General features: G+C 48.8%; 1 protein-coding gene across 1 annotated transcript in view; it reads right to left on the bottom strand.

Moving 5' to 3' along the window:
• Window positions 1–17,683, bottom strand: part of PEX14 (peroxisomal biogenesis factor 14) — a 144,602-nt gene that overhangs the window by 104,761 nt on the left and 22,158 nt on the right. The window contains exon 2 of the mRNA XM_086715662.1: window positions 16,573–16,620. Within this exon, the coding sequence (XP_086571788.1) occupies window positions 16,573–16,620 (48 nt within the window). The remainder of the gene's footprint in view (window positions 1–16,572; window positions 16,621–17,683) is intronic.

Raw genomic sequence — 17,683 nt, 5'->3', positions numbered from 1 at the left:
ACCTCTTAAAATTCAGATTTCTAGCACCTATAATTACAGGGCGCTCGAGCCAGGCTCCTTTAATTAATGAACCTGACTCCTCTCTCTTCAAAGGAAATCTGCATAAGGGATATATCACAGGGGTGAACTGACCCCCAATCAGCACTATCTGCTCACTGTGCCTGATGGCAACCAGCACTCTGCACCTCCAACAGGAGAGTGAGGTTGTCCCCACCCCCCCCAACCGAACCCTCCCCCCCTACACACCCCAATCTGGCACAAGCCTATTATGCGGTTAAGGCCATAAAACATTTCTTGGAACTTAAGGGAAGAGAAGCAAGCTTTCCTGGGTGTGACCAGCAAAACCCAAAGAGAATTAGATTCCCCCTGGTCCGAGCGCTCCCCGATTTCACTTTCTTCCCTCTGCCAGGATAAAGTGGGGAGTGGAGGCAGGAAAGACAGCCACCGTTCAAGGGGCAACAAAGCCAACAGAGGGAGCAGGCCGGGGCTCTGACAAACTCTGGAAAAGAAATAAACACAACAGACCTGGGATTGACATTTCATCCCAAACCCGAAACGGAACTGGCAAGGAAGGCCGTGCCTCTTTAAAGCAAAACAGGTGGAGAAGGGGTCATGACGCGAAGATACCGTTCACAAGGTCTGGAGAAGGATCTGGGCACGTCCCAAAGATGACAAACTGACCTCAAGATCTGTTACCCGGAGGGTCCTCACCCATTCCTGATCCTACTTGCTTCTAAACCAATACTTGATTGCCAGTTTTGAAAGAACTGGTTTTCCTTCTGGCTGTCTGGGCAGCACAGCCTAATACTGTTTGTATCTGCTGCCCATGCCAGGACAGCCTATAGCCGCTCCTGCAAGTGCTCATAAGCTGGCTTGTAACCGTGTTCTCCGGGGAGCAGGCTGCCTTTGGCTGCGACAGAAACTGGAAATGGCTGCAAACAAAGCCACAGCTGCCAGACCAGACAAGGCCTAGGTCAAATCAAGACGACCCGAGGTGAAGTTTCAGGTAGGAGATCTGAGATCCAGTAAGAGACTCCAATGGGTCTGGCAATGATGAAAACAGGTTTTGCCCAGTTACTCCCATCTGATAACCATTTCACAAGGGTCCCTCAGGCCCACAGCAAACCCTGTAGACCAAATTTGCATCACTGGCCAAGTAAACACACCTCTTCTACAGGTAGGAGAAAAGTTCTCAGACTATGTACCCAGTAACACATTTCCTGCAGTTTTCCCAGTTTCTCGTGTGATTCAGGCCAGAAAGCGAGGCTGGGGAACTACCAGAGAATAGCACTGGGCTAACGAATGAACACTTGAGGCGCACTCTCCCGGCTTCTTAGTTCTTCCTAGGGCACTCGACAGCACAGATGCCAAAAACTGAATTCAGTCATTCCGTATTCTGCCGGGAAAGGGGGCTTTAACTATCCAGTGAGTTTCTGCTGTTGTGAATATGATTTTAGAAGACGGGGGAACAAGGAGTAACATCAGTCTCTCCAAGAGTTAAACCCTCAGAGCAAAGTGAGGCATGATCAATGACCAACCACTGAGTCAAACGCCACCGTACCTGTCTTGTTTCTGACCTGCCGCCTCTATGCCCAATGGCCAGAGGCCAACACCCTATGCCATCTCTGCTCTCCCATTAGATCTGTCTCCAAATCCATCAGTACACTGCGACCTGGACCCAATGACCAGGGGGCTACGGGGGAGTTCCAGGCTGAGGGTGTCACCGATGATGATAAGGACCAACCACTTCCATATTCCCAGACACAGGCAGCCAGAGCTGGGTGAAGGATTTTTTCTAATTTGGCTTGGTTTTCCAACCAAGACATTCTCAGAGTTCGTTGGTTTTTGAAGCGGAAGCATTTGATTTTCTAACAAACAAACAATTAGAAGCACGGGACCAGCGAGAACACGGAATTGAGGAGGAAGGGCGGGACAGGCGAAAACGCAGGGCTGGGAGGCAGCTGAGATCAGGAATGTCCAGGGCTTCTGGGCATGGGAGCTCACACCGGCCAGCCAGGCACTCTCTTCCCAGGGTGTCTCTGGGGGAAATCACCCATCGATCCTAGGACACACGCGTTCGAGGACCAATCCTTTACCTCAGAGCAGCCTCTGCCTCAAATTCCTGCTTGCGCTTTAATGTTTAAATTATTAAATGCATTAATGTATTTACATTATTCAAGTCTTATGTGCATTTTTCTGAGATAATTTATGTATAAGAGTTTGAATGTCCATGACTGTTAATGTCTACAACCCTTCCTGTTCATTATTGATTCTGGAAGAAAAAAAAAAGTCAGAGTTTTAATGCCTTATTTTTAATGTATTAAGAGTCTGAATAAGTGCATTCTCTTTTTTCTTTTGTAATTTCATAATTTAAGTAGTGCATTTATTAAACTGACACAGTATGAATTGTGGTGAAGCCTGGCACGGCTCCACGCCGCCGGAACAGCCAGCTGGAGGAGCGCACCCGCTCCTCGGAGACCAGGCGGCAGCTCAGCGCGCTTCCCACCTCCGCCAGGCCAGGACCGGGCAGAGGAACGGCGGCAGGCACTCGCCGAATCTGGGCTCTGCCAGGAGAGTTCTCTTCCTCCGTTTTAGAGTTCCTGCCCAAAGCCTCTCTCCTTGTTAAATAAGGGTTTCCCGAGTGCTGCGGAGCTGCCTCTTTTTATTAAGGTGGAAGTTTTCTGCTCGTCGCAAGTCCGCACCTGCCAGACTCCGGCTGATATCCAAACAGAGCTGGCCATCAGCACACAGTTTTCAAGAAGAATAAAGAGGCTGGGGCTCGGCGGAGCAAAAACAAGCAAACGCAACTGCTTTTAAAAGGGGGTCTTCTCCAAATGCAGACAAACGTCTCAAAGACAAGACCTCCAACTTGGGCAGAACTTCTTTCTTTTGAGATCCAGTTTCCCCAGCAGAAAAGCCCTCTTTCAACTATAGCCAACAGAGCGACAGTGACACCCAATGGCCTCTTGGTTCAATCCCAACTGAGCATTCCTCGTGGCTTTCCCGGAGGCAGGTCTCAGACCCAGAGCTCCCGTGTGAACACGGAAGCATGAGAGAAAATCAGGTATCAGCTACTCATCAAGAAACCGAACTGCTCATGGATAAATTTCCTGCCACTCCACGGAAGACATATACACACTGTATGTGATAATGCACATGTGTGCAAACTGCAGAGCAGAGCACGCATCAGTACAGCCTCTTTCTGGGGGGGAGGGGGAATGGAGGGGTGTGAGCACGTGTGCACACACAGGCGCACAATACGTGGACTCCACAACACCGTACAGATCAACTTGAAGTAGGAGACGGGATGCCAGAAGTTGTTCGCTGCGGTTTTAGAACCTGACTCTGCCGTTTCTGTCACACGTGTACAGATACACGCTTACAATACATACACATGATATGCCTTTTCAGTGTATCTTCCCCCTTTCTTCTTTTTTTTTTTTTTTTCTATTTTTCCCTGTTTCCTTCTTTTCTTTTTTCTTCTTTTCTTTTTTGGCTACTCATTACCATTCTTTAACTGTTACAATTTATATCAGCATATAATGTTAAATAATTACAGGGAGCAGAGCTCACTCTAGTGAGGATATAAACGCGCTGTGGGAATCTACAGATTTAAACAAATAACACTCACAGCAGGGGGTGAGCGGATGAATTAGCATTAATATCCTGCCTGGGAGATCCCAGTGCACTGGTACTGCTTAAATACAGATCTTTTCTGTAACAGTCAATATGACAGCTCCCGGCAATACGGCCCCTTTCCCTTTCCCAGTCAATATAGCAGCCAGTGAAAATAGAAACGTCCCTGTAGCAATCAATATAGCAGCCAGCTAAAATAAACCCTTCCCTTTTAAGGGCTATATAATAGTCAGCTAAATGGAAGAATTGGCACCCCTGCTGGATAGCTCAGCAGAGAAGCCAAGGAATGAACAGGCCACGAGCACTAAAATGATCCCTCTGCTTCTCAGATCGGCCCTGCCCAGGAAGGGAGAAAACATCCACAGGTAGGGAATCCAGAGGGAGCCTGCAAGGGACACTTGGCAGGCTGCTCCTGGTCCCAAAGAGCAGATGTTCGGGTCACACTGCAGGCTTCCAGGCACCTCTCATGGAGGTTTAATTTAAATGGCCAGAAATTCTAGAATCCTTGCTCAAATGGTCAGCTGGAACAGGGGAACATCGGTCTCCAGTGGGACGGGGGGGGGGGGGGGTGGTGAGAGTATCTTGATGTGAACCCTGAGCCCCCCACCCCCACCCCGCCTGCCCGCTCCTGCACTGTTCCCACCCTGCTCCCACCCTAGCCCCAGAAGGGAAGAGTATTAAGTTAACAGCCTGTGGTTTTCTGTTTTCCAGCAGCAAGGATGGCGACTGTGTCAGAATCAGACATCCAGCCAAGTGGGTGAAAAACAGAGCATTCTGTGTTGAAAGCCACCCGGCAGATACCCACACTCATTTTTAAAACTCACCGCCATCAATCTATTAAGTATTGTAACACAGATATCATATCCCTCACCCCCACCCTGCTTCACAACGTGGAAAACACTCTCCTTCCTTGGAGACATATAGGAAAGAAGTTTAATTTTAACAGAATTCAGAGGATGCCTTGCTCTGAAGGCCCAAATAGCCCAAAAGCCTTTAAAAAGAAGAAAAAGAAAAACAGCAAGGAGTGTTTGATTCAGAGAGGGTCCCAGGCATTTGAAGTTATCACTCTTTTTCATTCTAACTAGCTACTTCTATAATTAGTTCTGGTGGATTTATGGATTCGACAAACGTGGACTATCACCACTGGCACGAGTGCAGGTTTCCAGCCGACACTCCTGAAGTTAATGCTGGGATTCCGTTATGCTCCAAAGCAGATGAACGTGAGGGACCCACCCCGCCTTCATTAAAATTCCACAATCTGTCTGCCATCCTTTGGGGAAATCCGCCGAGGGTCCCTGTTTCCCTGGCCAGGTGTTGAACACCCAGTGACGCTCATGTCATCAATCAGGTGACTCAGTCAAGTGCCACAGTGTCAGAAACCGCCGGAAAAAAATCCTGCAAGTCCTGGTTTGAGAGCTCAAGTCCTTAAAAATTTAGATCCCCACATCCCACCTAAGCCGTTAAGACTCAGCAGGTGCTCTCTACTTCAGGAATTCCAGTTAAAGGCATCTCAGGAGCGGCGAAAAGGTTAGCATGCTTGACGGAGGCCCTCTCAGGGCAATCAGCATTTTGTTGAGGGAGCCTGGCACTCGGTTCTCCGGTCCATCTTGGGAAATCCTAGTGCTGTCAGTCCCCCTGTGATCGTGGCAGCCACAAGGGCGGAGATGGATACGTGGGGAGACCTGGGATGTACCCACAAGTGTGCAAAACGCAGATTCACAAAAGGTGAGTAGCTGTTACGATGTGACAGGGCGCTTAGCTTCCAGAGCGGACGCCAATGAGTGCTTTATAAACTCTGGTGTGCACGGACGTTTGTTTCCAAGTCTAAGGTCCACACAAAAACTCAGTCAGGTGGCTGGAGAGCGCGCGGCACGATGTGAGCCAAGGTCGCTTCAACTGCCATGACGGTTCTCAGAAGGCGGAGGGGAGGCAGGAAGGGAGGGAAAGAGAGAGTAATGAAAGAGAAACGAATTACGGAAGGAAAGGAGAAAGGAGAGGCAAGAAAGAAAAGATGACAGAGGACACGGAGGGAACAAAATGAGAAAGAAAGATGCAAAGAGCTTTCAGGGCATTTTACGAAACGACAGTTGCAATAAAACAAATAGAACGGTGAGTCATCTGGTTTCCAACTTCTGAGTCAAAAGGGGCTGTTTCTAGACAAACTGCAAAGTGGCTCTGAGGCCTGCACACTCACGATGCCTCTCACAACGACCGAACAGGATGTGGGGAGCGGACGGGGAGGTGGGAGTGAGCACGGTCTTCGCCGGTCCCAGTGTCACTGCGAATAAAGACTGTCAAGATTTAAACCATAATAATGGAAAGGCTATAAAGGTCTCAGCTGTAATGTTTCCTCTGATGTTCCCTGTCATAAAATGCCCGCTTGATGTTGCTTACGTGGCAATGATACGCTACACACCCGCGTACGTATGCACCAGTGGGAACCCTGCACCCTGAGTCCCCAGGCAGGAGCCGGGCAGCAACTGTGCGCTCCAGTTCCCCAGCTCATCATCACCATCTACCAAAGTGAGCACACGCGCGCGCGCGCACACACACACACACACACACACACACACTCCACAAATATGCACTGAGTGCCTACTTCCTGCCCACAGCGGCGCTGTAAGGATATCTGCCCATCCCAGAGAGGGATTAGCAAGGTGCCTGGGTGCCAAATGCCCAGGAAACAAACAAACAGACCATGCACTCTGCTTGGAATTCCGGCCGTACAACACGGGGTCTCCTGTGCTACGTCTGCCCCTAACAGCCTGACACCGGAGCTCGGCAGCCTAACGGTGAGATGCAACCTCCCCACACTCCCGCCCCCGGTGCCTCCTGTAACATAAATCAGACAAACACTCAAAAAGGGGGCTAAACTGGGCACCCACAAAGACTCGCCTTTACTTGGACTCAGCAGACAAAACTACAGAAAACCGCTCACTGCAAGCGCATCTTTTATCTGCCGCCTGCCACCTAACCATCGTAGGCCCAGAGGGAACCGCAGAGGAAAACAGAAACAAGACCTACGTTGATACTTCACAGACATGACCGAGAAGCAGGAACTCAGGAAGAACAAGATGGACACGAGAACCGCACACAGAGATAGATAAAAGGAAGTTTGTATCTGTAAATCAGGGAGGCCGGGCAAAGCAATGGGGAAAGCCAAGGTACAAAATTAGGAAAGGACTGATCTAGTCGAGCCCAGCTCGGTGGCAGATACAGAGCGATAACTCACATTTGCTGGGCGGGCAGCCAGTGCCAACCACAAGCCATCGCTGGGCCGTCTTCCCTGTTGATCTGTAATTGGTGAGTCTGTGATGGAGCTACCAATTATCTTTAGGCCCCCTGTATTTAGTTCACAGACAAAGGGAAGCAGGAGAGACCAGTTAGTAATGAGTAAGTAATGGCCACTAAAATACATTGTATTTTACGGAGCTGCTTCGGCAGGAAAAGCCATTCGGAAAATAAAAAGAGAAAGAATAAAATAAGCTAGAGAAACTCAATTTTCTTCTCCCTTCCTCCCAAAGCCACACTTAGGATAAAATGAGGTTTGTGCAGGTTAATCCTTATGAGGTAAGAAAAAAATGATTAAATACATTAAAAAAATCAATTGTACATTAAACCAAATCCAGGAACTGCAAAAACAAACACCACAGCATCCCTCCAGCCGGCATTAGCTCTGCCAGTCTGGTCAGTGGGGGATACCCCCACCTGACGGAGCCCGCTGACGTAACGGAAGAGAAGCAGAAGGGGAAAGAGAGTGGAGCTGGGAGGGCTGGGGCCAGGGGGAGGACTACAGATCTGGATTTCACCGGAATAAAGTTATTTCTAGGCACTACAAAGAAAGACAGAAAATGCCATATAAGTGGGGCTCTGGAGACCAGGATGGATTCTTCAAAGATCCGACAGAAGTAACAATAATTGTAATCACTTGATAAACAGAAGTTATAAGCCACTTCACTGTCAAATGACTTGCCACTATGTCTAGTTTTCTTCTGTTCATTAGCAGATTCTATTAACTGCCATTTCTCAGACCGACAACGGAGAACGAGCTGGAGAGGTGGGGCAAAGAGGCATGCCTTTGTCTCTGAGGAAAGCCACTCTCAGGGCTGGAATGGAAACTCCCACCCTTCCCCAGGTCCCCTCTGGGGTCCTCGGGGACGAAAGCCCGCAAGCTCGCAGAGCCCCAAGAGCGGCCATCAGTCAGCAGCTCCTCCCACCGTGGAGTCAGGGCTGAGAATTCTTAGCTAATCCTAAATAAACCTCCCAGGGCTGAAATGTCGTGGCCAATTTGCTTCTCGGTGTGTACTGCAACCATCCGGTTCTGCCTGCAACCAACCCTTCTCCTTTTCGTCACTTGGCCTCAGCCACACAACTGGAAGAAGATCTGAGAGCCAGGGCCATGGTGAAATATGGGCTTGTGGGAGGCTGGGTGCTAGTTACTCACTTCAACAAGGCACGAGTTGGCCATATGTCAGGCCTGGGCCCCAAAGTCTCAAAGAACTGGCAAATCCAAAGTTTCCCCTTCAATGTGCTGGTGCGGTGAGTCATTTAGAACCGTAAAGAAACCTGTGCGAGACGGGCTTGCGGGGGGAGGGGAGCAGAGGGAAGCAGCGAGAGGAAGGACAGGTAATCAACCATAGGACAGTCATGTTCCCAGCAGAGTAAAGACACATGCCCACAGGGGAACATTTCAAAACATCTACGTGTGATTAGAGAGGGTTATCAATGGCAACAAGCAAGATCTGACAAAAAGATTTCACTCTCTTAAAGACATCTCTGTGACTCTTATCTTCAAAGCCAGCGAACTCTGCTGTTAACTCTGACAGTGAGGGATTTGTGGGTGCCGATGGGGACGCAGATACAGGATCTACCTGAGGGGGCAGAGAAAGCAGGGATGGAATTTCCTGGATCCTGCAGTCTCTTCACTTATGCGGATTCAGGTGACTCCCTGAAGACCTGCTCAGCCCGAGTCAGAAGCAAACTGCTCAATTGTGGAACCTTTCCTCCTCCAGCAGGAGGGAAAACAGCAAGCAGCTGCTGCCCCCTAGAAGCTACCAGGGACACCGCACTCTGCTCTAGCGACACAGATGAAAAGATCCTATTATCTCGCCTCGATCCTGTAACCTGTCATTAGTGAGGTACATGGGTGCAGACGCCTCCTCCAGCACGAGGAGGCCCACATCACCTGTGATAAATTAATAGGTGCCTTTTCAACAGCTCAGAAGCATACAAAAGACTCCAACCAGGGAGCGCACGAAAGCAGCAGCTTCAGAGACAGCACAGACTCACCAGGCAGCCCCTGAACCGGGCCCAGGCCCCTCTTGAGCGCCCTGGCTGGAGGGGGAGGCGAGGTCAGCGGGCTGTCCCCCGGGCTGTCCCCGCCTGCCCTCCAGACCTGCTCCCCCTGCTCCCGTGTGTGTGCCCCAGAGCTCAACATCGTTGCACTTAAATCCCAGTCCCGCCCCTTGCAACATCGATGGCCCTGGGCTTGTTTCCTCGCTGTAAACCGAGGAAAAGAGTAGTTCTCACTAACAAAAATAAAGAAACCGGCGCCAAGGCCAGCAGATGACACAGGGGAAGCCCTCCTGACCTCGGTCATCAGCGCTGGTAATTGGTCAGTTAATCGAAAAATCAGTTAAGGCCGGGAATCATTCAAAGTGGAGCCTACCCTATATACCTTAAACATTTTACATTAACTTAAAACCTATAAACGTACAGTCATTTGCTAATCTTTTGATGTGGAGCCAAGACCTTTTCTTTGAGTGTGGGCCCACAGACTGATGTTCCCAGACGCCTTTCTTGCATAAACCCCACCCACGACACACCCTTCACAATTTCTAAAGCAAAGCGAGAACTTAAAGGCACTAGCAACGCAAATCAAAGCACTGAATACTTCGAGATTTTTATGGTCTTCCCCAGTTTAACTGTCATCTCGCTCTCACCTGAAAAGACATTCTATCTGCAATTCACATTTACCAAAGCATTCAGCCCGGCTTTTACCGAACCCTCTTCTCTCATTTATGTTTATAAACCTCTCTGTATTTGTAGCTCCCTCTGTTCACTTCTGCATTTCACCTGCTTACGGCATACTTAACAAAACTGCCTCATTCACTACCAAGTACAACCGGGCACGCACAGGTTCGGGGCGAGCCAACGTGGGTCTGCAGAATGGGCGTGGGTGTGGGTGTGACCAGCCGGGGAGCCCGTGGGTTCAGAGCACCCAGGGCCTCCTCCAGGAGCTTCCACGGTGCCACAGCAGCGAGCCAGTCCCTTCGGGGAGTGTGTCTAATGCGGGCTCTTGACACACACAAAAAAAGTATGTATTTATTGATGCTGCCGCCCCTTCATGCGACAAGAGATTTGAAATGACTCGCAAAAGTACACACGAGCCCCAAGGATGCAGCAAAAGGAAAGCAGAAGGAAGGGGGAGAAACGATGTTTAACAGACGTTGTCTACTTTTTCCTCTTCTCCATCAAACTCCATCCGCAGGGAACTGTGGAAAAACGAAACCATTCATACAAATAATCAACTTGCGTGCCTGATCCTGTTGGCAGCTCCTCCCCACCAGGCTGGAGAAAGCTGCCCTGCCCCAGAGACCCTCTCGCTGTGGCCCAATCGGCCAGAGAGAGAGAGAGAGAAAGGCCTCTTGATGGACACTTCTGGGTGAGGGGTGTGACTGCTGGCCCAGAGCACCACCCCACAGACTTTATAAGCACACACAGGCCCCTGTGCCACCAGGGATGCTGCTAAGGCAGGAGGTCACAAGGGTGGCAGCACGTCTTTTTCTCGACAGGGGCAATTTATCCGATCCACTGGGGGCTATGAGTTAGCTCCTCTGTGACTCCAAGCGTCAGAGAGCGCCCCCGGGTAGATTTACCTCAAGAATCACTCAGTGTCGGCCCTATCTCTAGACTGTTCAGACAAACTCATAATGGCAGGGAGAAGATTTGTGGAGCAACAAGCATAAATCTTGGTTATAACTACAAACCATAAAAGAAAGCAGGGCTGGGAGGGAAGAAGGAAGGGCGGCGAACACGTCCTTCTGCAAAGCACCACTTCATCTTCCTGCGGCTTCTCCGAGCACCGAAGTGGGATTAACTACAAGGTCGTATTTTTCAAACCCAAATTGGTCTGCATGGTTTGAGAATGTGCTAAAATATTTTAAACTGAAATTATCCTGGAAAACGGCGGGCACGTGGCTGTCCTCAGCGCGACGTGACATGCAGAGGTTCTCAAACCAGGGACTCGTGGGAGATTTCCTGAGTTTGCCACACGGAATACCCACCTTTTAAGTCGCACTTAAAACAAACAAACACACAAAACCAACAACAACAAAAAAACACTTTTAAGTGAAAAGTCTTTCAAATAAGATAATGATTGATTTTAAGTAAAAGAAAACCCTCTGAACGTCCCTCCGCCCAAACAAGAGCTTCCTTTAACCCTCCTCAGCAATTACTAAGGGCACCTGAAGAACGTGGAGACTATCCCCAGGAGACAGGGAGCAAACTCGGCCTTTCCTTCTGGAAGAACCACCTGGGTGACAAGATTACAGCCCAAACCCGCCCCATTGCTGTGCGGCTCTGCGAAAGGCACATGGGTGCTGGGCTCCTCGGTGCCCAGGTCTCTAAAGTAAGGACACTTGCCTGGTTGGTCATCCAACAGCCAGGGCCCCTGACTGCAGGAACTCTAACAAATAGCAAGTATTACCATGCAAGCCGGGAACCCAAAGTATAAACAAAGATGAATAACCATTTCAAATTCCATTTCCTTAATTATTACTCCTCAGAGTTTCGATTCATCTAATAATTATTTGTAAAAGGATACCTTAAAACTGGAAAGAAAAAAAAAAACCCACCTCTTCATTTACCTGGAAGAGGAAAGAACTTAGAGGGCCCCACCTAGTCTATTCAATAAACCCCATCTAGAACAGGAAGGACGAAGTAGGAAGAGACAGTAATTTCAAAATCAGTAAGTGGCCTAGAGATTACAGACAAGCCACCCAGAGCTGGAATGAGGCTGTTCTCAAGTTCATCCACCTCTGCGGATTCTCATCAGCTTCCTCCCCACCAGGACCTGCGGGACTCTCTGGCACCCTCCCAACAAGGGGCAGGGGTCAGTGTTTAAAAACAAAAGTTGCATTTGCTTCGTATATGCATCTCTACTGCTGATGGGAGGGGAGTGGAGAAGGAGGAGAGCCCAGCACCTGCCCTATCTGAGCAGCGCCAGGCCTCAGGTCGGCTCACAGGATGAAGGCAGCATCAGAGACGCGTCCCACCAGCCCCGCCCTTCGGTAGACAACTGATTTCAGTCCCAAGTTTCTCAGCAGTAGTTGTGAGGCGTCCTCCCCTCCCTGGCATGAGTTACTATTAATGGTTTAAGTACCAAAATCTGCAGAAGATTGACTTTTTTTTTCTTTTTTTTCAGTTTACTTATTTTTGCAGAGAGACGCTTCATTCTGAAGGATGACATTCGCATTAAAGATTTTATTTTTAAGTAATTTCTACACCCGACGTGGGGCTCGAACTTACAACCCTAAGAGCAAGAGTCACATGCTCTACTAACTAAGCCAGCCAAGCGCCCCAAACTTGATTTTAATATTGTGTTCATGAAGGTGTTTCACAAGCACATGGGTAATAAAACTAGCCCATTAAGAGATTTCAGGAAATTGTCTTTTTTTTTTTCAGGAAAAATAAATAAATATGGCAGATCTAAAGTATTAAGCATTATTATTTTAAGAATCTCTAGTGGTTGATTTCTATGCTGAGCTAGGTTTACTCAAGTGAGCTGTGATTTCCATTCAGGGACATCTGTCTGGATACAGGTGAGTGCGGTGACATTATAGGGACGATCTGAAATCTGCTCTACTTACTTAGCTTTAAAAGTGAATCCTGGGGCGCCTGGGTGGCTCAGTCGGTTGAGCATCTGACTACGGCTCAGGTCACGATCTCGCAGGTCAGTTCGAGCCCCGCGTCAGGCTCTGTGCTGACAGCTCAGGGCCTGGAGCCTGCTTCGGATTCTGTGTCTCCCTCTCTCTCTGCTCCTTCCCCCACTCACGCTCTGTCTCTCTCTCTCTCTCTCTCAAAATAAATACATAAACATTAAAAATAATAATGTTAAATAATAATAATAAATAATAATAAAAATGGGGGTGGAGGGATGCGGGGAAAGGATATAAACCAAAAAAACAAATCAGAACAAAAAAACTATACCTACAAGTCAGAGGAAGAAAGGAGGGCAGGAGACTCATCCATTAGGAAGAACGCAGTGTCAAAGAACAAAGAGCCAAAATGCTAGCTCAACCCAAATGCGTAAGCATTGCATAAAGCAGGTGAGCTGTAGGGTTGCTAGATATTGAAGACATGGTGTTGAAACCAGCGAGCAACAGGCAAACAAAACCTCATTTATTGCTCACTTGAAACAACCACAGCTCATATGACTAAAAAGGCTCTCAGACGATTACTTAACCCTAGTTTCTGTACCCCGGCAAGGCAGGAACCAAGTTAGTCCATGCAAACAAACGTCCACCCATTTAGAGACCCATCAGCCAGGTGGGGCTTGATCCTGCGAGAGCGGTACAGGGACCTGATTCTGGGCCCGAGCACATGCCCACACAGGTGTTGAGAAAATTCAGGCCTTAACAGAAGGTTTTCAACAGGTCGGGGGCAGGGGCTGGGGAGCTGGAGGTCAATATTCTGGAGGACTGTCAAAACTCCTTGCCCTAGGAGGCAAAGCTCAGGGAAGAAAGTGTAAAGAAGAAAAAGCCATCAGCCATTTTAACTTTGGCATAGTTTTATCATCAATAATACGGACATTTCAAGCGGGAGTTTACAAAATTTATCAAGACCGGTCTGTTCACCAATCTCCAGCCCTGAAAACATTACGACATCATAGAGCAACTCTCTTGCTAATACGGCCGGGATTGGCGGGATGAGTTCTTTAATGGGGGACGAGGAGTACCGAGGAGCAAGAGAAGGTAACACAGTCACTACCTGGGTGGAATCCAGACAAGGGGATGGCTAAAAACACAAATGTGTCATTTAAGAGATGACAAGACAATATTCCTCACCACCAAAATCACAAGACAGTTTTTATGGTCCAGAGAGGGCAAACCTGAAGATCGGGTCCTCCTTCTCTAGCAGATAAAAGCAAAATAATGATGCAGACACCCGAATGTCACCTGTCAATGTCATTTGCGCTGTACTGATCACTCCACGGAGCCTCGTGTGTCATTAACTCACTTTTCTAATAAAGGGAAAAATTATTCCAAAGTGATCATCTACTTCTGAAGACAAAGAATAAGATTATATGCTTTCAGCATCCCATGCTTAGTTAGCCCTTTTAGTGTAGAGAAGAACCGGCAGCTTCCACGAAAGAATTTCGTGGAAAACGTGCTCTCAGTTAAAAACAAAAACAAGGGGCGCCTGGGTGGCGCAGTCGGTTAAGCGTCCGACTTCAGCCAGGTCACGATCTCGCGGTCCGTGAGTTCGAGCCCCGCGTCGGGCTCTGGGCTGATGGCTCAGAGCCTGGAGCCTGTTTCCGATTCTGTGTCTCCCTCTCTCTCTGCCCCTCCCCCGTTCATGCTCTGTCTCTCTCTGTCCCCAAAATAAATAAACGTTGAAAAAAAAAAAATTAAAAAAAAAAAAAAAAAAAAAACCACTTAGCAGGGTGTTCCCCCAACACTGGAAAATCCTATTCCTCAAGACCTGGCTTCAAGTTTCACAGAAACCATCCCTAAGTATACCCCAGACAGAACTCTTCCTTCTCTGAATAATGAGGGCTCTTAGACTCCCAGCCAGGCAATTCTACACCAAATTACATGCGATTTTGTACTGTTTGCTAAAATTATATATGGTCTTGTACTGTCTGCTAATTGTTTCATGTGTACAAATGCCTTTTCTTCCCCAATAAAATGCATAAATTACGGAAGAAGGCTCAGTTTTTTCCTTCAGCTGTCTGTTCCTCCTGAGCATCCGAGAGACGACGGCTAATGCACACACCTGAGAAGCCTGCCCTGTGGAAGCGGGGCTCGGGCAGTGCTGGGAGTCTTCTGTGGGTGGGGGAGACCACCTCATCCCTTCGCCAGTGCCCTGTGACCCTCACCCAGCCTGCTGCCAGTTCAAAGTCCTGTACCCCGACCCGCCACATGAGTCCTTGCTGGCCCTTGGCGGGCCCCTCTGCCTGGCACCCTCCCACCTCCACTCTCAAGAGGCAGAAGCAGCTCACACAAGACCATACAACTCGGCTGGTGCCCTCATTTAATCAGGCTGCTGCAAATGGTTGGCCAAAAGCAATAAGGGCATGACTGAGAGACTGTGGGAGTTTAATATAAAAAAATTAATAAAAAAAAAAAAAAAGAAGGGAAGCAGAAAGGGTCTACCTTTTAATAGGGCCCTAATTACCCAACTCATAGGATCAGCCCAAATGAGATGGGAGTTTATTTCGGGGTGTTTTTTTTAATTATTGTTTTTTTTTATATATATATAAATTGCTGCTATGTGTTTTCTTTCCTCTGAGCAATTATGCAGCAAGTACGTAAAGAAGGGAAAAAAATATTAATTAAATATAAGGTAATTGTAGAGTTGGCCTGGAGAGAATGAGTCTGAACTCTGGACGATCACAGGCTACTAGGGTTTGAAGACTGCTCAGGGCCTCCCCGAAAAGAAAGAAATAAAAATACAACCAACCACCAAGCAGATGCAGCAGACAGCAGGAAAACAGCAGTGCACAGAAACGTCAGTGGGGCCAGGGGGCTGCAGGGCTCCAAATACCCAGAAATTAGCGAGGCTGCCCGCGGCTTAGGGCTCACTGCTAGAAAGAACCCCCGAGGGTTTACCCCATTGCGCTTCAAGAGAAGGACCGGTCCCTCCACCGGTGATCGCCAGTTAAGTCAGTAGAGAAAATGTAAAAGGAGCCTGAGAAGTAAAGGACTGTCGAGGACAAGCGTTCAGTTTGGACATGAGTCCAAAACCAGCCACAACTCTAGCCTGCGGGGCACTGACAGGCTCCGGGGGACACTCAAGCTCCTGATCTATGGGCCTGGCAAGGAGAAGCCTGAAGCCTCTGGCCTTCATACCACCCTGACTGTCAAACCCAGGCAAGACCAGAAGAGTGAAGGGAAGCCATCGCGGGGTGCAGTGGGAAGGGAGCTGACGCGATAAGAGTAGGTAACAGGACGGTGGCAGTGCTTCCCTGAATCAGCCCCAGCAGGGCTTGCGTCACCCTGGTCTTTCTACAGCTCAGCCAAATCCAACTCCCCTTCTGCCTCGGGAACCTAGGAACGGGCTACAATTCAGGCCTGTTCACGCCAGCTAAGACCTCACATCACTTCCTCCCACTACTGCTGGAGGAGAGGGAAGAAAAGCAGGCCTGTGACACGAAGGCTGGGTGTACATCCTGCAGCTTGCTATCACCAAACAAAGGCAAAGCTCTCAAAGCCGGCCCTCCATGAAACTTATCAGGCTGCTACAGAACAGGTCTTACGACCCAACGACCCAACAAACAGGATTTGCGGCAGGCCCTGCAATGCAAACTATAGAATGAAAATGGGGTGTGCTGGCAGGGACTGGGGCTCAGACAACCAGAGCAAAAGCACTTTGTGAAGAAAGCTACCTTCCGAACCTAGTCCCAACTCCGCCTCCAAAGGTTTCAGGCATCCCACTAGTTACTACTGGTCAGCAACAAACAAAGTGGTGCACCACCCCATGGGGTGGATGCTTTCCCTTCCAGAAAAGACCAGGTTTTAGTAAGGAGACAGCTCACTAAATCCTGCAAGCCAGAGAAGAAGTCAGAAGTCAAAGGCCATTAAGTTAGTCTCCATATAATACCTACTTTTGAAGGGACACTGAAGGATGCAAAACTCCAGGATCATAGGTTTCTCCATACTCACACAGCATTTTAATTATTAGGAAATGATACTGTATATCTTGGGTACTTACCAGAGGCTCTCGAGGCACCACATTTTCACCTCCTGGAGTAGAGCTTGGCTGCAAAGAAAAATAGAAACAAAAATAAGATCACAGTGCCACCCAATGGACATCAAAAAGCCACAGATGCTTCATTCTCCAGCAACACACACCAACACCTGTTCCTCCTATTTCCCACCAGCTTCTCAGACTGTACAGTGTTCTGCAGTGCCCTACCTGGAAAGAAGTAGCCCATGGAGTCTGAGTTAGCCAGTAAACGAGAACAGACTGCTTCTGGGTTCACTGCCACAGCATCTCAAGAAGAAGGCTAGGTCTGGCTTAAGAGGGCCCAAGATCAACAGCTGAGCAGCAAGGGCCAGGGACTATCACGAGATCCACAGAAATAGCAAATCCAGAGGAAAGGCTTTACGAGAGAGCAAAACTTCCCTTTTGCCATCTTCCCGCCTTACGGGGAAAGAGCAGAGCGAAAGTGGAGAACCAGATCCAGCCACAAGGGGGCCCCAGAGGCCCACACTCAGGATTTTCTCCCAGCATCTACTTGGAACCAGGAAGCGAAGAAACTCTGGACACGGTTCTTATTTATCACCTGTCACTGAGGACACCAATCCACAGGAGTAAAGAAAGCCAAGCTTGAATCAGTTTTGTAACGAAGCCAGTGCCAGGCAGTGCAGGCTGACAGACCAAGCGGCAGGCAGGCAGCATGGGGTCTCAGCCTGGCTCTAGTCTGGGACCCTCTCCCCTCTCTGGATCTCACATTTGCCTCATGCTCACATTTACCTTCAACGCAGGGCCGATGGTCTAGCCAAATTTACAGAAAGGGAGAGACAGAGACAGACGCAGAGGAAACTCACAAATCTCCCAAAGAATAAAACAAGCAGTTTGGGAGTTATGATTAGTTTACTGTTACTGATGTTCAAGCCAATTTCCAATTGTCTACAGATACTATCCAGACAAGTGCAGCGAATCGGTGGGTCTCGGGAGCCAGCCGCCAGCCTCTATACTTCTCCCAGCTCATTCAGATGGCAAGTGCCAGGCCTCCTCGGGGGGAAAAAAAACCACAGAAGGTGGGAGAGGAGAGAGTCCAGTCCACAGAGGGTCTCCAAAGATTTCCTCACAACCAGCT

The sequence above is a fragment of the Puma concolor genome, chromosome C1 (assembly GCF_028749965.1).
Source record: "Puma concolor isolate L17-30 chromosome C1, mPumCon1.1.hap2, whole genome shotgun sequence".
Taxonomy (NCBI): domain Eukaryota; kingdom Metazoa; phylum Chordata; class Mammalia; order Carnivora; family Felidae; genus Puma; species Puma concolor.
The sequence above is the reverse complement of the archived record's forward strand: the minus strand, read 5'-3'. Positions and strand labels throughout refer to the sequence as shown.